The sequence below is a fragment of the Talpa occidentalis genome, unplaced genomic scaffold, assembly GCF_014898055.3.
Source record: "Talpa occidentalis isolate TD23 unplaced genomic scaffold, MPIMG_talOcc4v2.1 talOcc4.13, whole genome shotgun sequence".
NCBI classification, from domain to species: domain Eukaryota; kingdom Metazoa; phylum Chordata; class Mammalia; order Eulipotyphla; family Talpidae; genus Talpa; species Talpa occidentalis.
This window is the reverse complement of record NW_023601322.1, coordinates 19,801,545-19,828,871: the sequence shown is the minus strand read 5'-3', so window position 1 is coordinate 19,828,871 and position 27,327 is coordinate 19,801,545. Positions and strand designations below refer to the sequence as shown.

Genomic DNA, 27,327 nt, shown 5'->3' with positions numbered 1-27,327 from the left:
TAATGGCAAGGAACATGGGGTAAGTTGGGAGGACATTTATTAAAAGATGTTACAAACAAAGAAAAAGTGGCCAGCTTCAGTGTGGCATGCAGACTACACCTACTTGGTATTATATTAGCTATCAAGAAACTTACAAAGCTACGATTTTAACTTAGTATGTAATCCACAATCAACATTTTAAAGTCCTAATTTGTCTGGTACTTCTGGAAATAAGGTGATCCTCATGATATTATATTGCCAAAGACGTTCATAAATCCCCATTGGAAGAAGTTGCAAAAAAATTTGTAAAATCAGATTTAGGGAATTTTCTAAAAATATACACTGCTTTTCTAAGTTTCAAGTATATAAGTAAGTAAACTAAAAATCTTGCTATGAGTTTTAATAAACTTTTTAGATACATATGATGTCATTAAAGTACTTCAAAAAAGATGTTCAAAGAGCAAAATGATTGAAAACAGTTAATGCAGCAAATGGGTACATCAGCTTAGTTCTAAGCAGACTATGAATCAGGATTAAAATTTCCTGTATATATACTCTGATGTCATTTACCATGCTAGCCCAAGAAACTGACATATCTTCCCTCTAAAATATAATCTTCCATGAACTATTTCAAAAATTTTTTTAAAAGATCATTTTTAAATCATTACCAAATGATACAATGAATTTAAGGTAATTTATTACCTTAATTTAGTATTTTGCCAAAATTTTCCTGGGTCAATTGAGTGTAAAGAACATAATATATGTAAACACCTAATTTAAAACAAGGGGGGAGAAAAATCTCATTTTCCTACCTGGTGTCTCAACTCTCTGGTAGTGGTAAGGGTTTACACAAACTTCATCCTTTTTAAGATTAAAAGCATATTCGCAGTTTTCAATTGCTTTGAGTTCATGATGACTGTGAAGGTCAGGCCAGCGCCATAATCGGCAATATATAACATGTGGCAGTCCTTTTCGATGAGATACCTGAAGGCGACCATCAAGAGATCTATTGGAAAGCAAGGGGAAAAGAAAGGTAGGAACTTAAAACAACAGGGTAGTCCATTTAGCTAAAATCAGTACAATAAGAGCAGAAAGAAAGAAATGACAGACAGTTAGTTTTAGTGAGTACAAAGAAGAAAAATGTACTATTTAATGGATCTGATATAAAAGTAAGCAGCAGCACTAGTAGATGTTTCTTGTAAATATGCTACATAAATGACTCAATGTCAATGAATGGCTAACCAATTGGGGAAAAAATTGATTTAAAAAAATAGTATCATAAGGTTATGCTTAAAAAACTTTTTTTCAACTTCTATCAAACTCTTATATAAGGATGCTTTTAAGGGTATTAATTCCACAGGTGACTGAGCTATCAAAAAAAGGAACTAGTGTGAAGAATGATAAATACCAACAATGATATAAAAGTAATTTACTCAAACTAATGTAACTCATTACCCAGTTGTCGTTGTTTTTCTAAGGTATATTTCTAAAGCTCACACATAAATGCAGATGGTGATGAATATGATGAGATGAAATGGACAAATACCAGTATGTTCAAAAAAAAAAAAAAAGAGAATAAAGTGACTAAAAACAAAAGATAACATGAAAACCAGTTAGCCTAGTGTTATTTGTGATACAAGGATTAAGTAAATAACTATGTATTAATTAGTATAAAGATGAGATTTAGATGATAGCAAGAAATTTAGCAAAAATTGGTTATGTAGCTACTTAAAAATTAGGCCAACAATAGGTTATAACCTAATCTCAATTTAAAATGAGAATTATCAAAGTTCCTATTCTTTAGGGGATGCAATAATTTAAAAAAGACTCAGAATTTCATTGCTCAAAACATCAGTTGAAACATTTAGTATACTTTTAATACTGGCAAGCAGGTATTTTAAATGCCATGCCTTATTTTACATTAAGGAAACAACCTAGGCAAAATTATAGTAAGCAACCCACTATAGGTCTTCCAAAACAGCCCCCCTCCCACAAGATCTCTAGGATTTGATAGAGGGCAGAATATTCACCTGGTTTGTTCAGAGAAGTTGTAAAGGCCTGTTGTATCCCACTGATCTATCGTATTTGGTGTACTCAGTCCCCAAATTTCAGAGCAAGTGCTGTGCATAAATTGAAAAACAAAAATTGATGTGAACATGGAAGCATGGTTATTCAAAATACCATGATGTAAAACATGGAAAATGTACAGAATACTTCCTTCACCCAGAAAATATACACCTTCACTTTTTCACAGGCATTAACCACTGGTTTCTATATTTTCTATATGAAGGAAGCCAATAAAATGGAATATGTGACTCCAGATAAGTTATGATTATGTTTTTAAAATGTGAACACCAATGTTCTCTAGCTTAATGAAATCATACCTATAATGTCCTTTCCTTACAAAGGATCCAATACCCATGCCATTAGCCAAATAGTGCTTCATGTTATAATTCAGTTTTTAAAAAACATCTAAAAGTGGATGTCAATTGATATTTTCAATATACAAAAAATTCAATTATAATAGACACATATCTACAGTTAAGATTAACAGGTTATCTGGTTGAGGTATTTACATATAAAATTTTACTAAAAATGTTCTCTTATTATTATAAAGAACAAGAAAGTGGATTGAGAAGTCTTTCCATTTAGCAGACCACCTTAAAAGTTTTAAGACACTGCTGTGAAATACCAAAAGTATATAAAAGCTCCAAATTCTTCAAAGAGAAAGATGAAAAATATGATTTATCTTTCTTTTTGCCAAATCAATACATCCGAAACACACAGACCAAAAAAACCTCAAAATTTTTCTTCAATGTGTCTTTACAGAATATGGGCAGCCTAGAGAGAATTCTCCCTATTTAACTTGCACTACATTTCAAAGTAACTTCCAATCTATGGGAGAAGGGAAGAGGAGTTGGAAAGGAAATCTGGATTGGAACTTTTAACTGCCAAGGTTTCTTAAGTCTTAACTTGCATTTTTAAAATTAGAGTCAAAGGTAATTTCTGAAACTCTATTTTTCACGTATTACAAAATCATCAAAATTTCAAGGAAGAAGGAACATTCCAAAACAACTTTTGAAAATAAAACCAAACAACAGATTAAATCCCAGATTTGCAGATTGCCAGTAAGTAAACTGAATCAACATTTCAAGGTTAGGCAGCAGTGAACAGGGCAGCCATCTTCCTGTGGCTGGGCAACGCCCAATCGCATGGGCTCCTGGGTTTCAGAGGTGCGGGGCCTCTTGCCCGGCCCCTGGACTGCACTAACATTTCATGCACTGCTTGGGCGGTTACTTCAACTAAAGACCTGATAGTTTTAAAAAAATGTATTTTCAGATATTTTCTAACACCTTGAGATAGTTTACAGATTCTCCTGCTTTTTATAAGTTGTAGAAATTTCATTTCCTGAACTACAAAAATCAGAAAAAGTCAAGAAACTTCTTTATACCCCAAAAAGGTACTGACTAAAAAGCCGTGACATAAATGGTTCTTTTATTTAAGATATTTATCAAATATCTAGTGGAAACAAAAAGCACCAGATAGTTTAAACCATAATAGAATCAGCTAAAATCTGGAGTACTAAGAATCTTAATTTGGACCTCAGAAGAATGGTATACAACTATCCCTTCTTTGAAAATAATTGGAGGAAAATGGTTAACAAGAGTAGATCAAGAAGCTATGGTGCTCTTTCGAGACTGAAATGAAGATTTCACTCAAGTAACTCTGTGACTGACACAAGAACCAGAACCTAAAAGCAGGCATGAAGAGCTTAAGTTGTGCCTTTTTCAAATCTTGAAATTAACCAGAGAATAATAAGCAGTGGTTATAAGAACATGCAACCAATCTAAAGGTCAGACCTAGATCCCAACACTAACTCAGTTTACTTTTCAGTTGCCACCACAGGGTACACTGAAACCTCAGTCCTATCATTCATTATAAGACCTCACAAAATTAGAAGGTTTATTTTAAAATACTAAGTTTGCTTCTAGACAAAATATTTCTTGTTTTATAAGAAAAAAAATCTTTTAAATCATTTTAAAAAGAACTAATTTATAACAAAATATACAAAGCACCTAGAATAAAGTAATTATAACTGTGTTGAAAAGAGCGAAGAAACCATTTAAACATACAAAATACAAAATCTAACTGAGCAAAGAGAAAAAGACATCTATGTTCATAGACAGGAAGACAACACCATAGCAATATGAATTCTGCTCAATTTATATTTATGATGCTATCTCAATAAAAATGAAAAAAGTATTTTAAGATCCAGACAAAATTATTCCAAATATAACATATGAAAATTAACACGATCCACCAGGAAAAGAAATTGACAATAAGAAAAAAATAAGAAATTGACCCTACCAGATTCTAAACACATTATCAATACTCTATTAGAAACAGTGTGCAATTAAGCAAAAGAATACACAAAACAGAATAGAGGGTGTGCTGGCAGAGTAGCCTCATTAGGCAAATATTCCTTGGGATAAAATGATAACTTCTAAACAAAACACAATAAAAATAAACTACTTGATAACAGTGAAGAGAAGCCTCCCTCAAAAAAAAAAAAAATTGAAGGAAAGTAAACTTTGATTAAAAAGGGGAAACACATTGGATGAGAGTTGTGTTTATGTGACATTGTACCCAAGGGCACCCATAGGCAGGGCAATTAGACCTAATGCAGAAAACTGCAGCTTTACTGACCTGCAGAATCAGAGGTTGAATTTGGGTTCCCAGAGAGGCTGGAAAAAGAAGGGAAAGCCTGTAAAGATCTCTAGGGGAACAAAACCATTGAAACTTAAGTGTGAACTGCCTAAATCCTTCACTGATCCCTGACACATGTAGGAAGACTGCAGGGTTCTGAAAACAAGTCTTTGGAAGTTCAAAGGAAATAAGCTGAAGTGTCAGCTGTTTACATTAGAGGCAAATAATCCAGACTTTGAGGCCACACAAAACTATATGCTAGAAAAAAAAAAATCAACATTCTTCAGAGGAGGACAACAGAATTTAGAGTCTATATGTTTTCCCCAAAAACTCAGTATAAAACCACAAACTACTAAAAATATGAATAATCAGGAAAATGCTACTACCCACCCCCATCAAAAGAAAAAACATCAGTAGAAACAGATACCACCCCAGAAGATGAACTAGAAGAAATTTTTAGTAACTATTATGAATATGTTCATGGACAATGAACAGATGGGAATCTCAGCTGAATAATGAAACTATAAAAAGGAATCAAAAGGAAATTTTAAAACTAAAAATTACAAGTCAGAAATAAAAAATCAAGCGATGGCTGGAGAAAATGGAAGAATCAGTAAATTTGAAGATAGATCAAAAAATTATCTGACCAGAAGAACTGAAATTAAAAAAGACAAAACAAAATGGTGTCAGTAGATTTGTGTTCCCAGGAAGGAGGGAAGTAAGGATAAAAAAAATATTTGAAATAATGACTAAAACATTATCAACTTACACCATCCAAAAAACTTAACAGTAAGTAATCTATATACAAATAAAAACACCGGCAGACACATCACTGTCAAAGTGCTAAAAACAAAAGATGAGCAGAAAATCTTTGAAGTGGTAAGACCTACAAAAACTCTTGGCACTAAGGACTCCACCCAAACCTCTGCACTAAGAGTCCTGATCAAACTCTAGCACAACTTCTAGCAGTGGAAGGCATGGTCCCTGCTATGACTCAGATCCTTTAAAGTTCCCATCTGGAAAAGCTTATGGCTGCCCAAACAATTTACCATTTGTTCCTGCCATCACCTGTCCAGAAGCCCCTGACATCCTTTTTTTAGAGCATTTATTTAGAAAGCTTATAATTTACATTATTACTCTCCCTCTTGCTGACATGTAAAACGTATCTCTTATAACTCAGGGGTCTTTCTCAAGGACTGGAAAGTCATTCCTTTGAAATGTAATCAACTATCAGGAAGGATAAGGCCTCTGGATAAGGATAAGACCCCTCTCAAAGGAAAGGCAGAATCTAACTTTTGATAAACGCCTTTTAGCAGCCTCAGATGGCCTGATCACAGATACTGACCTACTTTGTGGGCAATTTTTCACTTCCCTGACTCTGCATTGAGCCCATGCTGGATCCTCCCCATGTCCCCCATCTCCTTCATCCTTCCAGTCATCTCTGTGCAAACTGGAACTGAGATTAGACCAGATCGTTCCCCTACTGCAGTAGTTACTGAATAAAAAACTGTTTTTTTCCACCTTTAAGCAATGCCCAGCTTTGCATATCTTTGACAGCCACTAGAACAGAACAATTCATATATGCAGAGGAATAAACACATGATAACAATTTGTACATGATAACAATTTTTCATCTACTTTATGATTTCATAGAAGCGACGGAAAACAGTGCGTCATCTTTAGCATTGAAAGGGAAAAAATTCCCAACCTAAAATCTACAACCAACAAAAATATCCACTATAAGTCAAAATAAAGATATTCTGAAGAACAAAAACTTCAAGAATTCATTTCCAGTATATTATGCACAAAGAAAAGTTCTCAGTGAAAACTAAATCACAGACAAAAATGAAGAGAACTAGAAATTAAGTAAATGCAAAAAGAGGATATTCTTTCAATATTTATCAAAGGGAGATGGCAAATTATACCAAAAATTAAAAAGAATGTGTATTTAATTCATAAAATAGCATGAAATAAAAGTTATACTGTTGCAAAGCTAAGGATGCATCTAGAAAGCAATCCCCCTTCCACAAGGCAAAGAGGTACAGCTAAAACGCATATAGAAAATGAAGATGAAATATTAAAAAAAAAACTCCCAAAGAAAAGAGAAAAACAAAAACCAATGCAAATAGGAAATGAAGAGTAAAGTGGCAGACTTAAATCCAACCACATCAATACTTTAAGTAACACTGGCAGAAAACAGATCTCTTAGGTTCTCAAGTTTGTTAATAAGTGACAAGTTTTAACGAAAAGGATGGCCAGTTTCTAACATATATTTAAAAAAACAAATGTTAGAGAAATAGCACTGATCCTCACTATATGAAAGGTCTTACACATTCCTTATTTTCAGAAATCTAAATTGTCATCTACTTTAAAATACATTACTTTGTGTTACAAGTAAAAGGAAAAATTTGTTCCAATGTTATTTATAGGATACATGACAAAGTGAAAAGCTGTGGATATTAGAATCAATGAAAGATGTACTAACAACTGTCACTATTAAGTTCCTGTTACATGCCAGGCATTGAATAAGACTTTAAATAAATTGTACATCTCCCAATAACCTGTAAGCTATATATGATAATATTCTAAATTTGTCGAAAAGACCCTCATAACCATAATAAAACCACTTAATCACAGTCATACACCTAACAGTGGCAGGGTCACATCATGTCAAACAATTCTTTCCGTTCTACCAAAAGTTCTCTTTAATAATACCTATTATCAGTATTTCTTTAACTAAAGCCTAGGGATTCCTGGGGACCTTACCTATAGTACAGACAAGGGTCTAGTTCCTACAATAATTTTTTAAGCTAGACTTTCATTCTTGAATAAGTATTAACTTACATAAGTCTTCTAAACAAATGCTCTGGATCACCTGGATAAGCACCATTCTCACACCATTTCATTTCAGTGTCAGCTTGGATTTGTTACAACCAACTCAGCAGCGAGACTGACTTAACAGGTGATGATGACATCACACCAAAAAAAGGGCAAGTAATATGGTGAGCTATACAAATTATGCTTCATAGTAGTTTTAGAGAGAAGTGGTAGGAGACTGTAACACTACAGGGCACATGGTATTACACTGACCTTAAAAGAACCCAAGTCAGGGTGGTAGCATTCAGTGTCACAATGGAAACAGAAACTTGGTATTAGCAAAAATAGCATCATTTGTTCAATTAATATTAGTTTGAATTTTGTCAGTAATACAATTTAGTTTAAGCTGGTTTTTTGATTAGCATGTTTACACTAAATTATGTCTCTATACATAACTATATATACCATATAAATATGTAACTCAGGAATCCAGAGCTGATCATTTTAATTAAAAAAAAACCTCCATAATTATACACATTACATCTGTGTACTTCACCACTATATGGCTGAGGGATGGGAAATGGAAAGCAAGAAAATGCATTCCTACAAATGGTTTTGTATCTTCCCTCCATGAAGAAAGCTTTAGGCATAACCTTGTCCTTAACAAGTCAGCAAATACAAGTAAATAATACATTTTCACTGACTACAGGAAATTTATCCAAAAATTACCAACACTTATTTTAAGTATTTACTATGTACCTGGCACTATTCAAAGTGCTTTACATATATTATCTGGTTTATATTCCTATCAATCTTATAAGGTGAATTAACATAATCATTATTTTCAAATAAAGAAATAAATGTAAGTAAACTCAAAAAGCTACAGAGTTACTGAGATAAAAAAGCTAAGATTTATATCTACTTTAGGCTTAAAAGCCTACATTTTTCAGGGTACACTTCCACATTATGATTGTTTAAATCAGTGATTTCACATTTTTATTAGTATGTACCAACTTTGCTTTCCTATTTTTTGTATCCTTCATGTTCTGGCATCTGAGCTGGGGCCTTAATCTTAGAGACAGCTCCTGACAGGGCTAGCAAATTTCTATACACCATGAAAGACAGCTTTGACAGCACACTTTTGATATACAAATCAATCCAAGTCCAAATTCCCATTTTACCAAACTTTCACTTACTAAGCCAATATTCCTCCTGTCCTAAATCATCCCGGGCTACGCCCAGACAAATAGGAACTACCCCTAGAGTGCAGAGCCTGCCCAAATTATTCCCCATTCAGCACTACAAATCCTTTCCCTGGAAAATGCCGATGAAGGATCTATTGATAAGGCATGCCCTGTTGGCACCCCTCTATTAAGTAATCTTGCTTTTAAAGCATTCAAAATTAAGTCACAGATATTTCACCTCTACACACTAAAGCATGTATTATTAAAACGAGAGTTCATAATTCACTGGTTTGAGGTAACATTTACCTCGGTGAAACAAGCCTTAACTATAACATTTTGTGAGTTAATAAAATGCCTACATGGTGAAACTCAACCCTGTCAAGATCATTCATAATCCAGGAAGTCCTTGATGCCCCTTTTTTCAGTCAATTCCTGCCACTGCCTCTCCCACCACCCCCGCCCCCGCAAGAGGCTATCACTGAACTTTTTTTAAAAACCATGTTCAATCTTTTCTAGAACTTTGAAATCATACAGTCCTTTGGATCTGGCTTTTTTTTCAGCATAATGCTTTTGAAATTCAATTATATGTGACAGTAATCCATTTTTTTTTTTAGGGCTGTTATCCATTACATAAACAAACCACAATTTGTTTAGCTATTCTTTTATTGATAGACACCTGACCTGTTGTCAAATTTTGAGAATTATGAACAAAGATGCTATGAACTGAAGTAAGTTCCTGTCTTTTTGTGGACCTATGCTTTCATTTCTCTTGGATAATTACCTTGAAGTGAAATGCTCAATAGATGTATATTAAATTTTATAACAAACTGTCAACATTTTTTCCAGAGTGGAAAGTATCATTGTATATTCCCTCCCTCAATATATGAGAGTTCCTGGTTATTCCACTGCCTCATTACAATTTGGTGTGGTCACCTTACTTAATTACAGCTGTTCTGGTGGTTATACAGTGGTATTTCATTAGAGTTTCAATTTTTATTTCCCCGATGATATTACACACATTTCTATTTGCTTACTAGTCCTTTGTATTCTTTTTGTGAAGTATCCAAATATTTTAAAAGTTTGGGCTATTTACCTTTCACTGCTGAATTATAAACTTTTTATAAATTCTTCATACAATCCTCTTGTCAGAAATATTTCCTCCTACTGATTTGTTTATTCATTTCTTAACAATGTCTTCTGATGAGACAGATGCTTTTAATATTAAGTCTATCAACTTCCTCTTATTGCTTTCAATACCCTTTAAAAAAAAACCTTTGCCAATCCCAAGTCACAAATACATTCCCCTATACAGGCTTTCTAGTTTTAGTTTTTAGATTTTAACTATGGTCCATCTAGATTTTATTTTTTTTGAATGGTGTGAAGTAGGGGTAAAACAGTTCATTCTTCCATATGGATATCCAGTTACTACAGATTAGTTGTTAAAAACTTTCCTATCCCTACTTGATTGCTTTGGCATCTGTCAAAAATCCAGAAACTACACAACTATCCCTTTTGGCATTCTCTACTTTAACCCACACATACTGATTACAATGGTTTAATGGAAAGTCTTGAAGTCAAGATAATTTTAGTTCCCTATTTTTATTATTTTACGCAAGGTTGCTTTGTATATTCTAGGTCCTATACATATCCATGTAAATTTTAGGATCAATTTGCACATTTCTACAAAATTTATAGAACATATAGGATTTGACAGGGATTGATATGGAGCAAATTGGAGAGAGAACTGTTTTCTCAATACTATTAAGTGTTCCAATTCACAAACAAGATATACATGTCGATTTATTGTATGGTAGTTTAAATACGTAGTAATCTCAGGGTTGGTCTCCATGGGTCTTCTCTTGAGAGACACATCATTTTCACATCTTTTTTCACATCTTTTTCTTCATATGTTGACTGTCAGACATTGTTAATATGATGAAGATGCTAGATTCTGTTATATTCTACTAACAAATGTTTATCAGTTAATCAACTCGCTTGCATTCAAACTGCAAACTCTGAACAAGTTTTGACATTAGCAAGTCAGTCCAGTAATTTCCACCAAGTTTATAAGCAGAATATGGGGCTCTCTTGCATAGCTCTTTCCTTCATGGATTCTCCCTTAACTCTCCAGCAGATATAACAAACTCTGACCACTGTTTCTTCAGACCAGAAAAAAACACCAGGCTTTAGATTGAAACTTTCAGCTATCTTGCATAATCTATATGAATAAAGCTATTAAGAAAATTTATCCCATGCCATTCCATCTTCCAAGTACAAAAGGCCCTCCAAGAGATACCTATTTTTGAATTAGAAAAATTCTCCATTGTTCTCCACTTCCCTTTTTATTTTGTGCAGTTTGTACTTGTTACCTGAGGAGTGGCTGGCAGTACTATCTCTGTCTATATAAGAAGCAAAACTCTTTCCATTGGTTTAGTCGTCTTTAACTTCTCTTATCAAGGTATTGAAACATTGAGATTTTGTGTTTTTAAAGTAGTTCTAGATATTTTATAACTACTATTCATAGAATTTTCTTAATATTACTTCCATTACTTTGCTGTTAATATTTATAAAAATCCATCTGTTTTTTACACATTGAATCCATAAAGTACACCCTTACTGACTTATTTACTTCAGTGGCTTTTTTTTTTTTTAAAGATGCTTATGTAAGCAATCATGCGTGTAGAAAAAAAAGCATGAGTTAGGGTGCATCCTTTCAGATTTTTATGCCTTTTATGTAATGTTTTCCAGACTCAGTGCACTTGCTAAGCTCCCCACTAAATTAATGAAGACACAAGAATGGACATCCTTGTACTATTCCTGATGTTAGGGAAAACACTGTCAACTTTTCTTAATAACCTTTGTGACACTGAGGATAGTCTTTATACATTTCTAGTTTACTGGAATTCTTTGTCATGAATGGAAGAGGAGATCTGCAAAAGGCTTTAGAGCAAATGAGATGATCTTATTTTTTTCCTTTGTTAATGCAGTGAACAGCATTAACTTTTGAATATTTTTTTCATCTATGTTCATAATAAATAATCTATAAATTTTCTTTCTTTGGTGCCATTGATATCAGAGTTATGCTGGCCTAGTAACTTTTTCCTCTGATTTTCTGTAGAGTGATGTTATTTCTTGTTCAAATGTTTACTAGTAAAAACTCAAAACCAGTAAAAACTAAAAACCTTGAGTTTTCTCTATAGGAAAGTTTATTTTATTATGAATTCAATTTCCTTAACTGATATAGGGGTATCCTAACTTTTCACTTCTTCTTACATCAATTAGGGTAACATATTTTTAAAGAAGTTGACCATCACGTATAGCCATCAAACTGGTATGTAATTGTTTAAAATATATGCTTATTACACTTTCTATGTCTACAAGCTCTAGCATAGTACCCTTTATTTCTGACAAAATTGATTTATGGTTATGGATACTCTTTTTTTTTATCTCCATTATACTAACAAGAGTTTATCATTTTTTTTTCTTTCCAAAGAATCAGCATTTGGTTTTGCTAATTATCTCTATCACTTCTTTTCTAGTTATTGATTTTGTTCATATTTTATTTCTTCCTTCCACTTTTTTTTTTTTGATATCCTTTCTAAATGCTTACGTGTTAGGCAACTTTTCTAATACATTTATTTATTAAGCACTGTTGTAGTTATAGCCCATGTATTTGATATGCTGTGACTCTAATTTCTCTTACCGTTTTTTTCTAAACCAACCATGGGTCAAGGAATTGTCTTGTTTTATTTCCATTTCTTAATCAATGACTTACGTGGATTTCTAAATTTGTTCTATCATTGGTAAAGAAAATACTGTTAATTTCAATCTTCTAAAATTTATTGAGACTTGAGCCCTATTAATAGTCTTTCCGGGTAAGGTTACCATGAGCAATTTGAAAGACTATGTATTATGCTGATGTTGGATTTATTGTTCATAAATATCAAACGGATGATTAATAGTGTAACTTAGATCCTTTATGCCTACTAATTTTTTGTTCTAACAGAAACCTCCAACTATAATTAGTGGATCTGTGATGAAGGGACATAAATTCAGGTCTGTTTCTGCCCTAAGTTTAGTCCCAAGCAAGGAAACTCTACCAAAAGTCAATGAAACACACTGACAGAAAACATTTGCTACTTTTTGGAATTAAGTAGTTTATATTTTATGTTCTTCATCAGTTCAATGTGCATTTTTAGGGTTATAGAATCTTAAGTTACTTCATTAAGAATTTGTAATTTTAGGCCAACAGACCTCTCCTGCCGCGCCCACTGCTCCCCTCAGCAGTGTTATTTTGTCAGTCTTCCTGTTCTGTTCCCCGCTCTGACTCTGGTGAATTCTCTCACCCTCCCGCGCTTCTGACTGTACCCAATGCTTAAATAAATAAATAAATAAATCTAAAAAAAAAAAAAAAAAAAAAACCAAAACTTTGTAACTTTAAGTAAATAAGCTTACATTAAATTCATTCTCTTAAAATCACATTTTGTCTTAATAACAATTTGGATTTCTTCATAACAGGCCTCTTCCACCCCAATTCCCATCCTATACAATTAAGTGTTGTCTGAATGTTTAAGGACATTTAGTAGTTAAGACATGACTAAATAATCTGATATAACATAACTGTTCTACTACTATAAATAAGGTAAGCTCTGTACCATACATGGCACCAAATATAGTACAAGATATTTACATTTTTGATAGAAAACAACCAATACTAACAAATCTACATTTCTTGCCATATTTAAAAAAAAACCACCAAATTAGGTAAACAAGTTTCTAATATTCAAGGAACTTTACTTGTGTAGTGACAAACAAGTTAATGTACAACAACCACTTCACTTTCATCAGTCAAGTAAAAGGTACAAAAGAAATTTTAATAATAAAAAAGCTCTAGAATATAAACAAATCTGTATAATAGGCTGTAAGAGGAGTAATGGAAAATAAAAAGAAATTTGATTGAGGCGACTCCATTGTTTAATTACCAACATTTTCTGTAAAATTGAATCGTCAGGCTGTTAACTATTTTGTTTCTTAAAGGACATGATTTCATGACTCTACACTCTTAGGCTCTGCTGCCAATAACCTCACTGCAAAGGCAATCTGAGCCTTAGATGAAGCTGCACAAAAACACAGCTCCATGTCTTCCTGGATCACATAGCTCCTTTGATGAGGGAGATAACACACTAACTGATAACACACTAACTGATCTCCCTGACTCTCACAACCATTTTCTTCACTGCGGTCAGATGCTATACAAAATTAATCTGATTTACTTTTGAGTCTTGTTTTTCTGAAACTCTTCAATGATGCTGTCCTCACCCGATTACAACCCCCAGCACAGCATGCTGCAGTCTTTACTACCCACGTAGACTCACTCCTGCCAGGTCCCATCGCCCACTTTACACTCTTAGGGTACTAGCTGTGATGAAGGCTTAGACCTTTTCGTCAGTTACACACTACGGCAGCACGCTCAGTATCACCATGCCACTCTGGCATCTATCAAGATGCAATTCAGGTGCCAACATTCCTTCAGAAGGAAACATTCACAAGTCAGAGGGAGCAAAATTCCCCTCCTTAAAACTAAGTCCCTGAATTCACATGTTTATAATACCTATTACATCTCATGAAAGTGTCTTTTCCATTTTTTAAAGTAACACTATTTTAACTCTAGTAAGGAAGAGCAAATCGCATATGTAGTGGCTATTCAATAAATAATCCCTAAAACAAAATGCCAGGCACTATTATACAATGAAAATTTAACAAATACAGCCTAATTATTAGCCAACTCATTAGCAAAGTCAATCAGCCATATTTCCAAAACACACGCCAAATTTTTCTATTTCCTGTGTTAGCACAGCCTAACACAGACCTAACACGAGACCACTTGGGTCTCCAACAACTCTCCTGTAAACAGTTTCCTGATCTCCCTGCTTCCAGATCTACCAGCCGCTATGTAACACTAACACACACACCCCCACCCCAATCTCCCTAACATCTGTCTTCTGCAGCCAGAGTGATCTTTATAATAAAATTGTAACTTTTAATAAGTCTGTCCAATATAAGACATGGATCTTCAAGAAAGTTTCTGGCCAAGTGCAATGTCTACAAGCCATCATCTACAAGCCATCTCTTGTACTGTTCTTTTAGGGAAGCAATGTTGCCATTCAAACAAAAACTGTAAAATTCATCACAGTGCTAGCAGTCTCTTTTAACCCTTACTGACTCAAGCTGTGAGGTGGGGTTGGGGGGTGGGGGAGAGAGATTGTCAGTCACTGGTTGTGAAGAAAAGCTCTGAATCTTTATTCAAATGTCATTCAATCACAGGAATTAAGAACATACAATGAAGCATTTAGGCAATGAAGGTAAAGGACCTCTAAGTGTTTTATCTTGTTTGACTACACTTTCTCAGTGTTCAAGAAAATGGATTATAAAATCAAATCTTAACTAAACAAAACACAATTGGTAATAGCTGTATTATTTTAATCACTATTTACAGGTAACTTGAAAGTAACAAAATTTCAGAAACTTTCCTTCAGATTGATTCCTTCAAACAATTTCAACAGTATGCTCATCAAATTTCTGATCTAACAACACTTACCTTGGTATGGTAACACATTTAGTATTACAATTTTGAGTGGTGATGGCTTTCTCAAGCTCATCTAATCGTCCTGTTTTCTTTAGCTTCTTCACCAAACTTTTGACTGCTTTCTCACACCACTTTTCTTCCTGTCCATTCTGCTCTCCACCACCTGCTCCTCCAGATCCACCAGCTGATTTCTTCCATCCTAGCAGTCTCTTCACAACTGGTGGAGTGAACGGCAAGATGGACGACATGTTCTTACCAAAGACAGCAGTCCACAAAAGACTCTCCTTTATCTAACCTAAAGAAGATATAGAAAGGATAATTTAGAGACTGATTCTAAAATCAAGTAACCACATAATTCAATGAAGCACTGAAAGCAACTACAACATGAAATAGAAATTTAAATTATTACTTTCACAACAGTCTTTTAGAAGTTCTCTTCTTCACCCACAAAGATGTCATTACTAATTTAAATGAACTGGGAAACAAACCCTTTTAAAAACAAGACAATGTTTTAAGGACAAGGCTTTCTGGGAAATTATAATTAATCTTACAAGTAAAATCTTTATCTAAAGTTTATCATTACCAATACTACTTTACTTTTAACTTAATATCATCAATAGTTAATATAGTCTCACCAAAACAAAGTTTTTCCCCACTTTTTACAACTTCAATCTATGTCAAAACACTTAATCTAAAAGTATAAAAAAAGGAAATGAAAACAGTGTGAAATAAACAAGAATAAAGACACAATGATAAACAGGAGTGTAAAGAAAAGGTTTGGTTCATTTTTACAATATCTTGAAAAGACTTTACATTAAGGCCTTTCAAAAAAATATTTTCCTATTTTAAGCTAAGGACACATGCATAGTAAGTAAAATGTAGTTCTTCCTTCCACAATGACAAATAATTCTTTAAAATCTTTTAACATTCTTCCTTTCTTCCAACCTTAAAAATAATGATATCCCATTTGAGGATAAATAATCAAGTATATAATACTGATGAGATCAGTAGTCAACTGCTATATAATAATGCTTCTTTTCCCCAGAGTTAATTATCTTACTTTTCCATTTGCTTAGTTTCCTATGCACCTAAAACAAATGCTTCCCACACCCTCCACAAGCCCCTCAATTAAATTTTAATGGCTTACTTAATCTCAAAGTAAGAGACCAGATCATTTATCATTTGAGAACAGAGTAAGAGTTAAAATTTGAGAACAAGAAAGATTTAGAAACCTAGCTCTGAGAAATACAATAGGAAATCAACTACAGTAAAATAACAAAAATTTACTAAGAATTTGCCATACTATATATGATATAGTATTCCACAAGAGTTTAGCTGTAATCAAGATGGAGAAAGCCCCCAAACATTTCACCCTAACAATCTATCAAAACAAGTCAGGTAAGCTACAAAATCCTGATTTCATCAAGAGTTAAAGATACAGAGGAATCTGGGCCCCCCTGGTGGCGCAGCGGGTTGAGCGCAGTGCTGTGAAGCTGTCTACAGCCTCTGCAGTGGGGGTTCGATTCCCGGCTGGCCAGGGAGCAACCCATATGGCGCAGCAGACCTCTCCGGTCATGCCCGCTGCTTCCCAATCTGTCTCTGGTGAATCCTCTCACCGTCCCGCGCCTCTAGCCTGTACCCCAGCTATTGTATGAATAAAAAATGAAAGATAAAAGATACAGAGGAATCTAAGTAGACTCAAATTCCAGAAAGTGTTGGATGTTGATAAAGACACACATGGATAGTCTCTTTCCCAGTAGAGTGGGACAAAGGAAGAATAATCCCACCATAGAAACCAGCATAAACTTTAATTTTAATGACAACATGTAGGGTGACATAATGTATTAGAATTCCAAGGATCTCACAGAGCAAATCTGCATCACCTAACCGCTCATTCCCACAGCTTCACCAAGTGCTTGCCCAAATATGCCAGTTTTGAGGGTTGAGAAAAAGGACTGGAAAACTAAGAGGTACCCTAAGGAACTATGGTCTCTTTCAAATGCAAGGAATGAGTCCTCTGAAAGGGGAAGGGGGAGTGGGTAGGCAAGAGATATTAATTCAAGAGATTCTAGACAATGAGCTGCCAAGAGCTGAAATAGGATGAGAGAGAGGAGAGAAAAGCTTCCACTCAGCTATTACAGACAGAGGATGGGGTAAAGAAGGATTGCTGAGAGAAATCCCTCAAAGGTTATTTACTAGTTGAGAGTTACCTTAAGCTACAATAGGCTGGGACAGGACTGGGGAGCAAAAAGAACTCCAGGATGACCAAAGAACTGACAGCTGGGTTTATCAAAGAAATAGCCCATGGTTCAGAAAGTTGATGGCTCAGATACAGCACAAAGGAATACTGCAATTACATGCAGACAACAAATCTTGCAGAGTAAAGTTTTAATCCTGTTCTCAAATCACTTGAACGAAATCAAACTAAACCTGTGCAACAAAGCCCACATCTTATTAACTTAGCCCCATGATTTATCAGATTAACAAAAAAAAAAAAAAAGTCATTTTCTGAAGGTAAATGAAAGTTACTTCAATCTGCTTTTTTATACAAATGTTCAACATTCAATCAAAAGTTGTAAGACACAGGGCAAGCACACAGGTAAGACAGGAAACTATTACTATAACCAGAAAGTGAGAACCCAGTTGTTGGAATTATCAGATATAGACTTTAAAATAACTATGATGTAAACACTGAAGAATTTGATGGATGAGACAGACACATAATAAAATGAGGAATTTCATCACATTGAAGCTATGAAAAAAGGATCACAGAGAACTGCTACACATGAAACTTACAGTATAAGAAATTAATAATTTAATACCAGGCAGAAATGAGCAGTGAACTTGAAACAGGCCAAACTGAAGCACACACACTGAAATACAAGCAGGAAAAAAAAAAGTGTGGGGCAAAAAAACAGAACATCTAATATGTTAACTGGATTTAATTGGAATCCCAAATGAGAGGAAAGGGAGAGTGGGACAGAAAAAAATATATGAAGCAGTAGCAGCCAAGAACGTTCCAACCTACAAACTCAAAGGAAATACAGCCATGCTCAACCTGCTGAATAGCAAAGATAAAAGTAAAGATAAACACTGTCAGGACGACAGTTAATAATGTCGGCAGATCCAGGTAGAAGGGGCATCTGCACTCATTCACAAGCCCTTTCCCAATGGCCTCTTGATAAAGTGCTCTTGATAAAGATCGGTATAGGGCAGAAGATGGGAAAGAACTCCTTCCGCTTAGTAACATCTCAGGTGAAGCAAAAGCCTTCCATTAGGGGAGGAGAAGGAGACCTGAGGCCCTATGGAAATGGAAGTGTAGAGCCAAAGTTCAAAAGTTAAGTGCTATTGTTGGAGGTGGTGAGTGGGGAAAAAACCTACTTGCCCACCACCCCAAACAAATAAGCCCTTCACCAGTAACGACAACCAGAGGAAGCCAGGAAACACTGCTGCCACTAGTCACAAAGATACACTGATGATAAGGGATGAGTAGCAGGAGCAGCTGCCTGATATTGGAGCAGGAGCAAGAAACTGGACTGGGCCCAAGATCCTGTATTAATATAAAGCAAAAGCCCACTACTTTTGCAAAAATCATTAACAAAATACTAGCAGTATATAGTAAAGTGTACAGAAAATGTAATACCACCAAGTGGGGGTTATCTTAGTGAGGAAACTGTTTTAACGTTCAAAAATCAAGTACTATTTACAATAAGGAAAAAAATTCTTAAGTTTTTTTTAATTGATACAGGAAAGAAAAAGCAGTGTTAATATCCTTCCATGATTAAGATCTCTCAGCAAATTAGAAATAGAAAAGAGGAAGAAATTCTTCATTCTGAAAAAAGACACTGATTAAAAAAAAAAAAAAAGCTAGTAACATATAAAGCCAGTAACATGGTGAAACAGTAAATCCTTTTCCCTCACAAGTGGCAGTAAGACAAGGACATCCACTGTCACCACTTCTATTGAATAATGAACTCACTAGATGTTCTAGTCAGTCTAATAAGGCAAAAAACAGAAAGCAAAGAAAGAGTGGAAAGAAGTATTTTCTCTGGTGATGTAACTGTCCTCATGGAATTTACAAATACACTAATAAAACCAGTAAATGAATTTAGCACGTTTCAAGATAGGTCAACATACAAAAAATTCAGTGTATTTTTACATACAAGCAAAGAATAGGAAAATAAAATCAGTTACAATGGCAACGACAGAAACTATATACTCACGAACCTAAACTAAGAATTGCAAAATATTGCTGAGAAATGAAAGAAGACTGAAATGAGAGAGACCATATTCATGACACAGAAGACTCAGTGCATTTAACTGTCCATTCTTCCCAGTTTGATGTTTATAGTCAATGCAACGCCTATCAAAATTCCAGCAGCGTTTTTTTTTTTTTAAGAAACTAATATCATGAGGCTAAAATTCCTATGCTAACAAAGAAGATATAGAATAACCAAGCCAATCTGGAAAAAAATGAAAAAGGATATTGGAGGACTTACACCACCCTACTTCAAGACTTACTAAAAAAGTCTTATAGTCAAAAGAGTATAGAGTGGGCATAAGAAAATTAAGTATTGATGAACTAGATGAAAGCCCAGAAATAGACTACATATACGCTCTCAACTCATTTTCCAAAAAGGCACCAAATCAATCTATTTCTCAGCAACTTGTCAACAATATGCAAAATATTAGGCCTCAACCACTACCTTATCTTATCCTCAACGGGGAAAGCTGACTCTTGAGCTCTTAGAGGAAAACACAAAATGTCTTTATGACTCTAAGACACAGAAAGTACTAACCACAAAAGACATGTAAAGTAAATCTTCATCAAGATTAAAAATATCTGTTCATCAAGACACCGCTGGAAAATGAGTATGTAAATCAAAGACTACAAAAAATTATTTACTGTACACATACAAAAGACAAAGGACTACTATCTAGAAAATGTAAAGAACTGAAAATCAGGGCCTCCCCTGGTGGCGCAGCGGTTGAGTGCTGGGCTGCAAAGCTGCCCACAGCCTCTGCAGCGCAGGTTCCATCCCCTGCCGCTGGCAAGGGTCCCACGTGGCGCGAAAGACCTCTCCTGCCGCACCCGCTGCTCCCCTCAACAGTGCATTTCGTCAGTGTGTCTGTTCTGTTCTGGCTCTGGTGAATTCTCTCACCCTCCCGTTCTTCTGACTGTACCCAGTTCTTGTATAAATAAATAAATAAATCTTTAAAAAAAAAACTGAAAATCAAAGAAAAAGATGAACTCAAGTTTTAAAAAATAAGCAAGTCACATTACAGATATTTCATGAACAGGGATACAGGAACAACCAATAAGCACATCAAGGGTGTTTAATATCAATGATCACCAGGAAAATACAAACTAAAACCACAAAGCAATATAATTTTGCACAATCTAGAACGGTTTAAAAATATCCTGACACCACCAAATATTGGAGAGGATGTGGAGTATTCTAGATTCTTATAGCTGCTGTAACAAAGTACCACAAGCTCAGTGCCCTAAAAACAACAGAAATTTACCATGTCAATAGATCAAAGTCCAGATGACCTGACTAGTTCCTTTCTGAGGGTCTAAGGAGAGAAATCATTTCCTCCCATTTTCAGCCTCCCAGTGCTCTAGCAATACATGTCTTGCGCCCCCTTTCTCCATCTTCAAAGCAGATCACTCCCATCTCTGCTTCCATGTCTAACTGCTTTCTTCCAAGTCAAATCTCTATTTTCCTCTTATAAGAACATTGTGATTACATTTAGGGCTGACCCAGGTCCCCCAATGTCAAGATTAATCTCATCTGGAAAGTCCCTTTTGTCATATAAAATAACATTCCCTGGTTATGGAGATCTGAACCTAGTTATATGAACCGGAATACTTATACATTGTTCAAAGGAGTTTAAAATGGCACGGCACCTTAGGAAAACTGTCAAGTGCCTAAAAAGTTAAACACACAACTAGTCTGTATCACAATTCCACCCACACCTAAGCATATATTGGGTTGTTGGAAAAGTCATGACACATTTACTTTTCCGACAACCCAATATTTAATAAAGATGAAAACATACTTCCACCGAGTGGTATATAAAATCAACATGAGCTGGAAAAAACAAACAAACAAAAAAAATGGCAAATTTATTCCAAGGAACACCGCTCTGGAAGAAAAATGAGTGAGCTACTTTATACACTTCATATCACAGATGAATCTCCAAAACATCACGCTGGGCAAAAGACACAAAAAAATATACTGATTCCATTTAACTTCCAGTAAGTGGAACTAGTCTAGTGACAGAAGTCAAAACAATTATCTCAGAAAAGAGGACATGCAGAGAACTGCTTAGAGGTACAAAGTACCTTTTAGAAGTGATAAAACTGCCTTTTGTATCTTGTTCTAAGTAGTAGTAATGTGAGTACACATTTATCAAAAGAATTGAACATTTAAGATTTGAGTATTGATCTAATGTAAATTACAATTCAAATTTTTTTTTAAAAATCTGGACAAATACAGCAAGAAGTTTCTAGAGAAAGCTTACTGGATTTCTTTACGCAAGACCTCATACTTTCAATATGCCAATGCATACTGTAAATTTCAGAAGGGAGGAATTTATATTTTACCAAAGATGTTAAGTCTACAGGTGTCTGCTCACAACTTGTAGGGACAGCCTCTGCAAGAACATCTAGGCAAATGTTGGGGAGTATGAACAGAGGGTTGTGCAAAATATTTTTAATGCTGAGAATAAAAACTGAGAGCTCAAAAATGACATCTAACCACAAGCTTATTTGAGTGCTAATGGTAAGGCGGCTTAATAGAGCTATACATTCACTAAGGAAAAAAAAGCGTAATTCTCTAAAAAGGACTCTGAAGTCTCAAAAAATTGTACGCAAAAATGGTCTTCCAACTGAAGATACTCAGGCCCTGGTATAGTTTGCTAGAATAATCACGAGCTAATTATTAAGTCATATGCATACCCCTCAAAACGGAAAAAAAATCAGTGGGTCTCCAAACTCAATCTTGGAGACTGTCCCAAGAGTCTCCAAGAGGAGGACAAGTACTATGTCAGATTTCATAATGCGGCCATGGATACCCTTTTTTTTTTAAAAGATGTATATACAAGCTCTGGGTACAGTCAGAAGCACGGAAGGGTGAGAGAATTCACCAGAGCCAGAGCAGGGAGCAGAACAGGCAGACTGACGAAGTACACTGCTGTGGGAAGCAGTGGGTGAGGCAGGAGAGGTCTGCACGCCATGTGGGACCCTCACGGGCAGCCGGGGATCGAACCGGCGTTGTAGAGGCTGTGGGCAGCTTCGCAGCCCAGCACTCAACCAACCCCCTGAGCCACCAGGGAGGCCCATGGACACCCTTTTTATGGACTATTTCATGGTATTCTACATAATAATACTGCCCTGACACTCCCAACAGTCCTGCGCTAGTGCAGACACTAATAACTTGAAAGGGATCAATAAGCAAGACAGTGACTTTCTTTATCAATACAGAAAAAATGGCGGCAATGGGACATTTGTTCAGAGGGAATTTGTAAATAAAGAAAAATGAGAGTTTGACAATAGCAGTGTTAACACCCATGAAATAAGTACTGGAGAGCATGTGGTAAAAGAGGAACCATCTTATACTATTGGCAGGAGTGTAAACTGTTAAGAGTCATTTTGGAAAGTCATCTGAATTTACCTTAAAACATTAAAAACGGAAATATAGTGTGACCCAATCTCATTCTTGGGCATTTACCAAAAAAAAAAAAAACCCAGAAAACCATCAACTAAAAGTTACATGCTCTACAATGTTTATTACAGCATTACTTACAAGAGCCAAGATATGGCGACAACCTAGTGTCCACTGATGGAAGAGTGGATCAAGAAGACAGCCATACGATGGAATACTACTGAGTCATAAGAAAGAAAATGTTAACATTTATAGCAAAATGGGAGAAGCTACAGGCAAAGTATTTGTGTCTCCATTTCCCCAAATCATGTGTTAAAACAATCCCCAATGCGACGGAGATGTTTTCTGGTGGGGCCTTCTGGGAAGTGATTAGGTCATAAGAGTAAAGTCCTCAGGAATAGGGTTACTACTCTCGTAAAAGCCACCCAAGGAATTCCCTTGTCCCCTTTTACCATGTGAGATTACAACAAAAAGACAGCTGTCTATAAACTAGTTCTTGGGTTGTCGCAAAAGTCATGCCTTTCAAGCACTTTTGCTTAAAAAACAGAAAAAATACATCATGACTTTTCCAACCCATAGGAAGGGGGCCATCACCAGACACTGTCCATGCCTTGATCTTAGCCTTTCAGCTTTCAGAACCATGAGAAATAAAGTTCTGTTCCTAATAAGCCCTCAAGTCCATGGAATTCTGTTACAGTAGCTCAAACGGACTAAGACGCAGATTATGGCTAGTATATCTTTTCCCATTCCTTTACTTTGAAACTATGTGATAGTAGGTATGCCCACCAATAAAAGTCTTTCAGTTTTTTTTTTTTTAAATTCAATTCCCATTAAATAGCAAGCTTAATGTATAATTATGTATTGGGTTTATGGAGATGCTAAGCTTATTTTCTATTATTCTGTGTTTTGTAACACCGTGGATTTGCCTTGCGTTTTTTTCCCTCCATTCCTGTGTTCCATAGGAATGATCACATTTTCTTCATTCCAACCCCTCATCTCAACTGATTTGGAGTTATACTTCAAATTCTTCCAAAGGTCTATCCTTTGAAATTTTTCAGTGGAAAACTTTAAACAGTGGTTACAGGTGAATATAACAGACAACCTATTAAAAACCATAATAAAGAAATTTAAAAAGAAAAAAAATTTCATGAGATTAGGGAAAGTAGGAAAAGAGAAGCAAAAATTTTGCTAACTGGAAAATGGACAGATGAACAGTTAGTGTGAACAGATGAGAAACTACTGACAATAGGCTAAATGTGGTGAAACAACCTGATTTCCACAGCACCTCAAAAGGTTAAGTATCAGACAGTACCAGTCATAGCAGGAATTGAGGGCCAGGACGGAGAAGACAAAACAGGCAGGATTGGGTAAGAGAAATCTGAAAAGCAATGAGTTCCATAGATCCACTCTCCCACACTGTGTCAGTAGGTAAAAACCCCCTCCATCCTCAAAAGACAAAAAGGTCATTCTCCTCAGAGGGCAACAGTCCCCATGGATTAGGGGACTGCTTGGCGAAGAGGGGTTAAATGAACATGAGCACACCACTACATGTTCAATGCAGAGACGCCCCAACCCTTTCCTCCACTGGGCTCTGGCTCCCGAAACACCAGAGCCAGACCTTTACTCATTTAGTAAAGACTCCTCTCTAGGTACCTCATCAAACCAGGAGGAGAGACTGCAGATACTAATATTGAGAGTTTACCAACAAACAGCCCACTCAGATCACTCTACAGTGAAACTGAAAGGAGACAAACTTCACCCACGTACTGTTTCCGATCAGCTTATTTTAGACCCACCTTTATCAAGAATTACTTTAATCAAGGGAAAATGATGAAAACAATACAAGCAAAAATTCTGACACTATACAGAAAATGAAAATACTGTAAAATTACCTACATAGTCAGAAGAATTGAGAAGATAACAGCAAACCTGAAGCAAGAGCACCATGTTTTACAAAGGAAATATTCAAAGGAAAGGCTAGAAGATAAAGAGATAAAGGAAGATGGAAAATAGTAGAGAAAGGAGAAGAGTTCAGAAAGGAGAAAGTAGAGTTCAGGAAGTCCAATGTCCATCCAGGAGTCCCAGAAAGAGAGGAGGGACAATTAAAGAACTCGAGAAAAAGAACTCTCTGCACTGAGAGATAGTAGTTTCCAAATGGCTAGGTCCCATTCAAGACCGCAGGTCAATGGATGAAAACTACCCACGTCAAGGACCGTAGCCGTGAAACTTAAGAATGCCTAGGACAAAGAAAGAACCTAAAGTCTCCATAAGAAAAAAAACAATCAGAAAAGCTTTGGTTTTCTCAATAATATTGTAGTAATTAAGAGTCAGTAGAGCCAAACCTTCATAATTCTGGAAAAAAATTATTTCCATCCTGTAATTCCCTTATCAACCAAGAGATAATAAAGGTATTTTCAGACACAGAACATCCCCAAGCATTTACCCCCAATCTCTCTCAAGGAACGTCTTTAAGGGTATGTTTCACCAAAAAAGAGGAAAGAGCAAAAGAAGAATGGGAGATCGAAGGAAGGACAAAGTTGAAGTGGGATCCCAAGACTGATGGCTGGGTATTATGTATAGAGACAACCAGCACAAACTGGAGCAGGTTCAAAAACATGTAGCCAAGAATAGTATCAGGTTTCTCTCCAAAGTGAACAAACACTATAGGGCAACAGGGGCATGAGTGACATTGATGAGACCCAAAATGATCATGGTAAATGGTTAAGCATGAGCAATGAAGCAATAGATCAGTTGGATACCTCTTTTTTTTTTTTTTTAAGATTTATTTATTTATACAAGAACCGGGATACAGGCCAGATGTGCGGGAGGGTGAGAGGATTCACCAGAGATAGAGCGGGGAACAGACCGGCAGACCAACTGAAATACACTGCTGAGGGGAGCAGCGGGCAAGCCAGGAGAGGTCTGCCATGCCATGTGGGTATCTCCGTGGCCGGCCGGGATAGAACCCACACTGCAGAGGCTGCAGACAGCTTCACAGTGCTGCGCTCAACTGCCTGTGCCACCAAGGAAGCCCTGGATACCTCTATTAACCAACATCTTAGGAAGAGATTTCTGATCCCATAGATTACAAAGCAATACTAAAAAAAAAAAAAAAAAAAAAAGTAACAAGAGAATTCTCATTTCTTCCATGTTTACAGATAGATGAAATTCATTTAAAACAGTAAACCCAAATATAAATGTAAATTTTCTACTAGCCCATAAAAAAAGCAAAGTAACATCAATGGTGAAATGTCATTTTTTTAAAAGATTTTATTTATTTATGTTTTATACCTATAGCTGGCCTATACCAAGGGTATAGGCCAGATGCACGGGAGGGTGAGAGGATTCACCAGCGACAGAACAGGGAACAGAACAGGCAGACTGACGAAATACACTGCTGAGGGGAGCAGCGGGAGAGACAGGAGAGGTCTGCCACGCCATGTGGGATTCTCTCCACTGGCCGGGATCGAACCCACACTGCAGAGGCTGCAAACAGCTTCACAGTGGGGCACTCAACCGCCTACGCCACTGCGGAGGCCCTGAAATTAGTCATTTTAATAATTTTTTAATTTACCCCATATAGCTAAAATAATCTCAGTGTATAATCAGTATCAAACATTACTGAGATATTTCACACTATTTTTGTGCTATTATAAACCTAGTAGGTATTTTACACTTGCAGTCCATCTGAAATCATTCTAGCCACATTTCAAGTGTCCAATACCCACATGTGGCTAGTGGTGAGGTACTGGACAGAGCAGCTCCAGCAGGATACACAAAAAGCTAGTAACCATGGTTACAGTTCTGGAAAGTGGAAATGGATAGCGAGACACAGGAATTTTACGGAGACTTACTTTATATTATTTACTATTTCGTTCTGTTTGAATTTTGTACTGTGTTGTATGTGTCAATATTACCTATTGAAAAAATGAATGAAGTACATTCCCTAATATAAACATACAAGTGTAGATATCCTTTGACCTACTTCTAGAAATCTATCTTAGGTATGCATGTAACGGCATCTAAACAAAGTTGCTTGTCGCAGCACTGTTTGTAATACATGACTGGAAATCACCTAAATGTCCATCAACAGGCTGATGAAATATAGAAATCATACAGAAGGATATTTTGAAGTCAAAAGTAAAAAGCCACTCAGTAATTACATGGAATGTCAAATGCATTATTAAGTAAAATACATAATCAGGGGGCCTCCCTGGTGGCGCAATGAGTTAACTCTCAGCACAAGGAAGCTATCAGCAGTCACTGCAGCACAATTTCAATTCCAGGCCAGGGAACTGATCCACATGGAGCAGCAGACCTCTCCGGTCTCACCTGCTGCTCTCCTCAGCAGTGTATTTCAGTGGGTCCGCCTGTTCTGTTCCCC

At 35.8% G+C, this 27,327-nt stretch overlaps 1 protein-coding gene across 5 annotated transcripts in view; it reads right to left on the bottom strand.

The window, feature by feature from the left end:
* The window catches only part of SMAD2 (SMAD family member 2), a 63,092-nt gene that overhangs the window by 28,643 nt on the left and 7,122 nt on the right, over positions 1–27,327 (bottom strand). For all 5 annotated transcript variants that reach the window (XM_037508549.2, XM_037508551.1, XM_037508552.2 and 2 more), the window contains 3 exons: positions 15,286–15,568; positions 2,010–2,099; positions 792–985 (listed from right to left, as the gene is read on the bottom strand). In XM_037508549.2, the coding sequence (XP_037364446.1) occupies positions 792–985; positions 2,010–2,099; positions 15,286–15,521 (520 nt within the window). In that variant the 5' untranslated portion in view covers positions 15,522–15,568. The remainder of the gene's footprint in view (positions 1–791; positions 986–2,009; positions 2,100–15,285; positions 15,569–27,327) is intronic.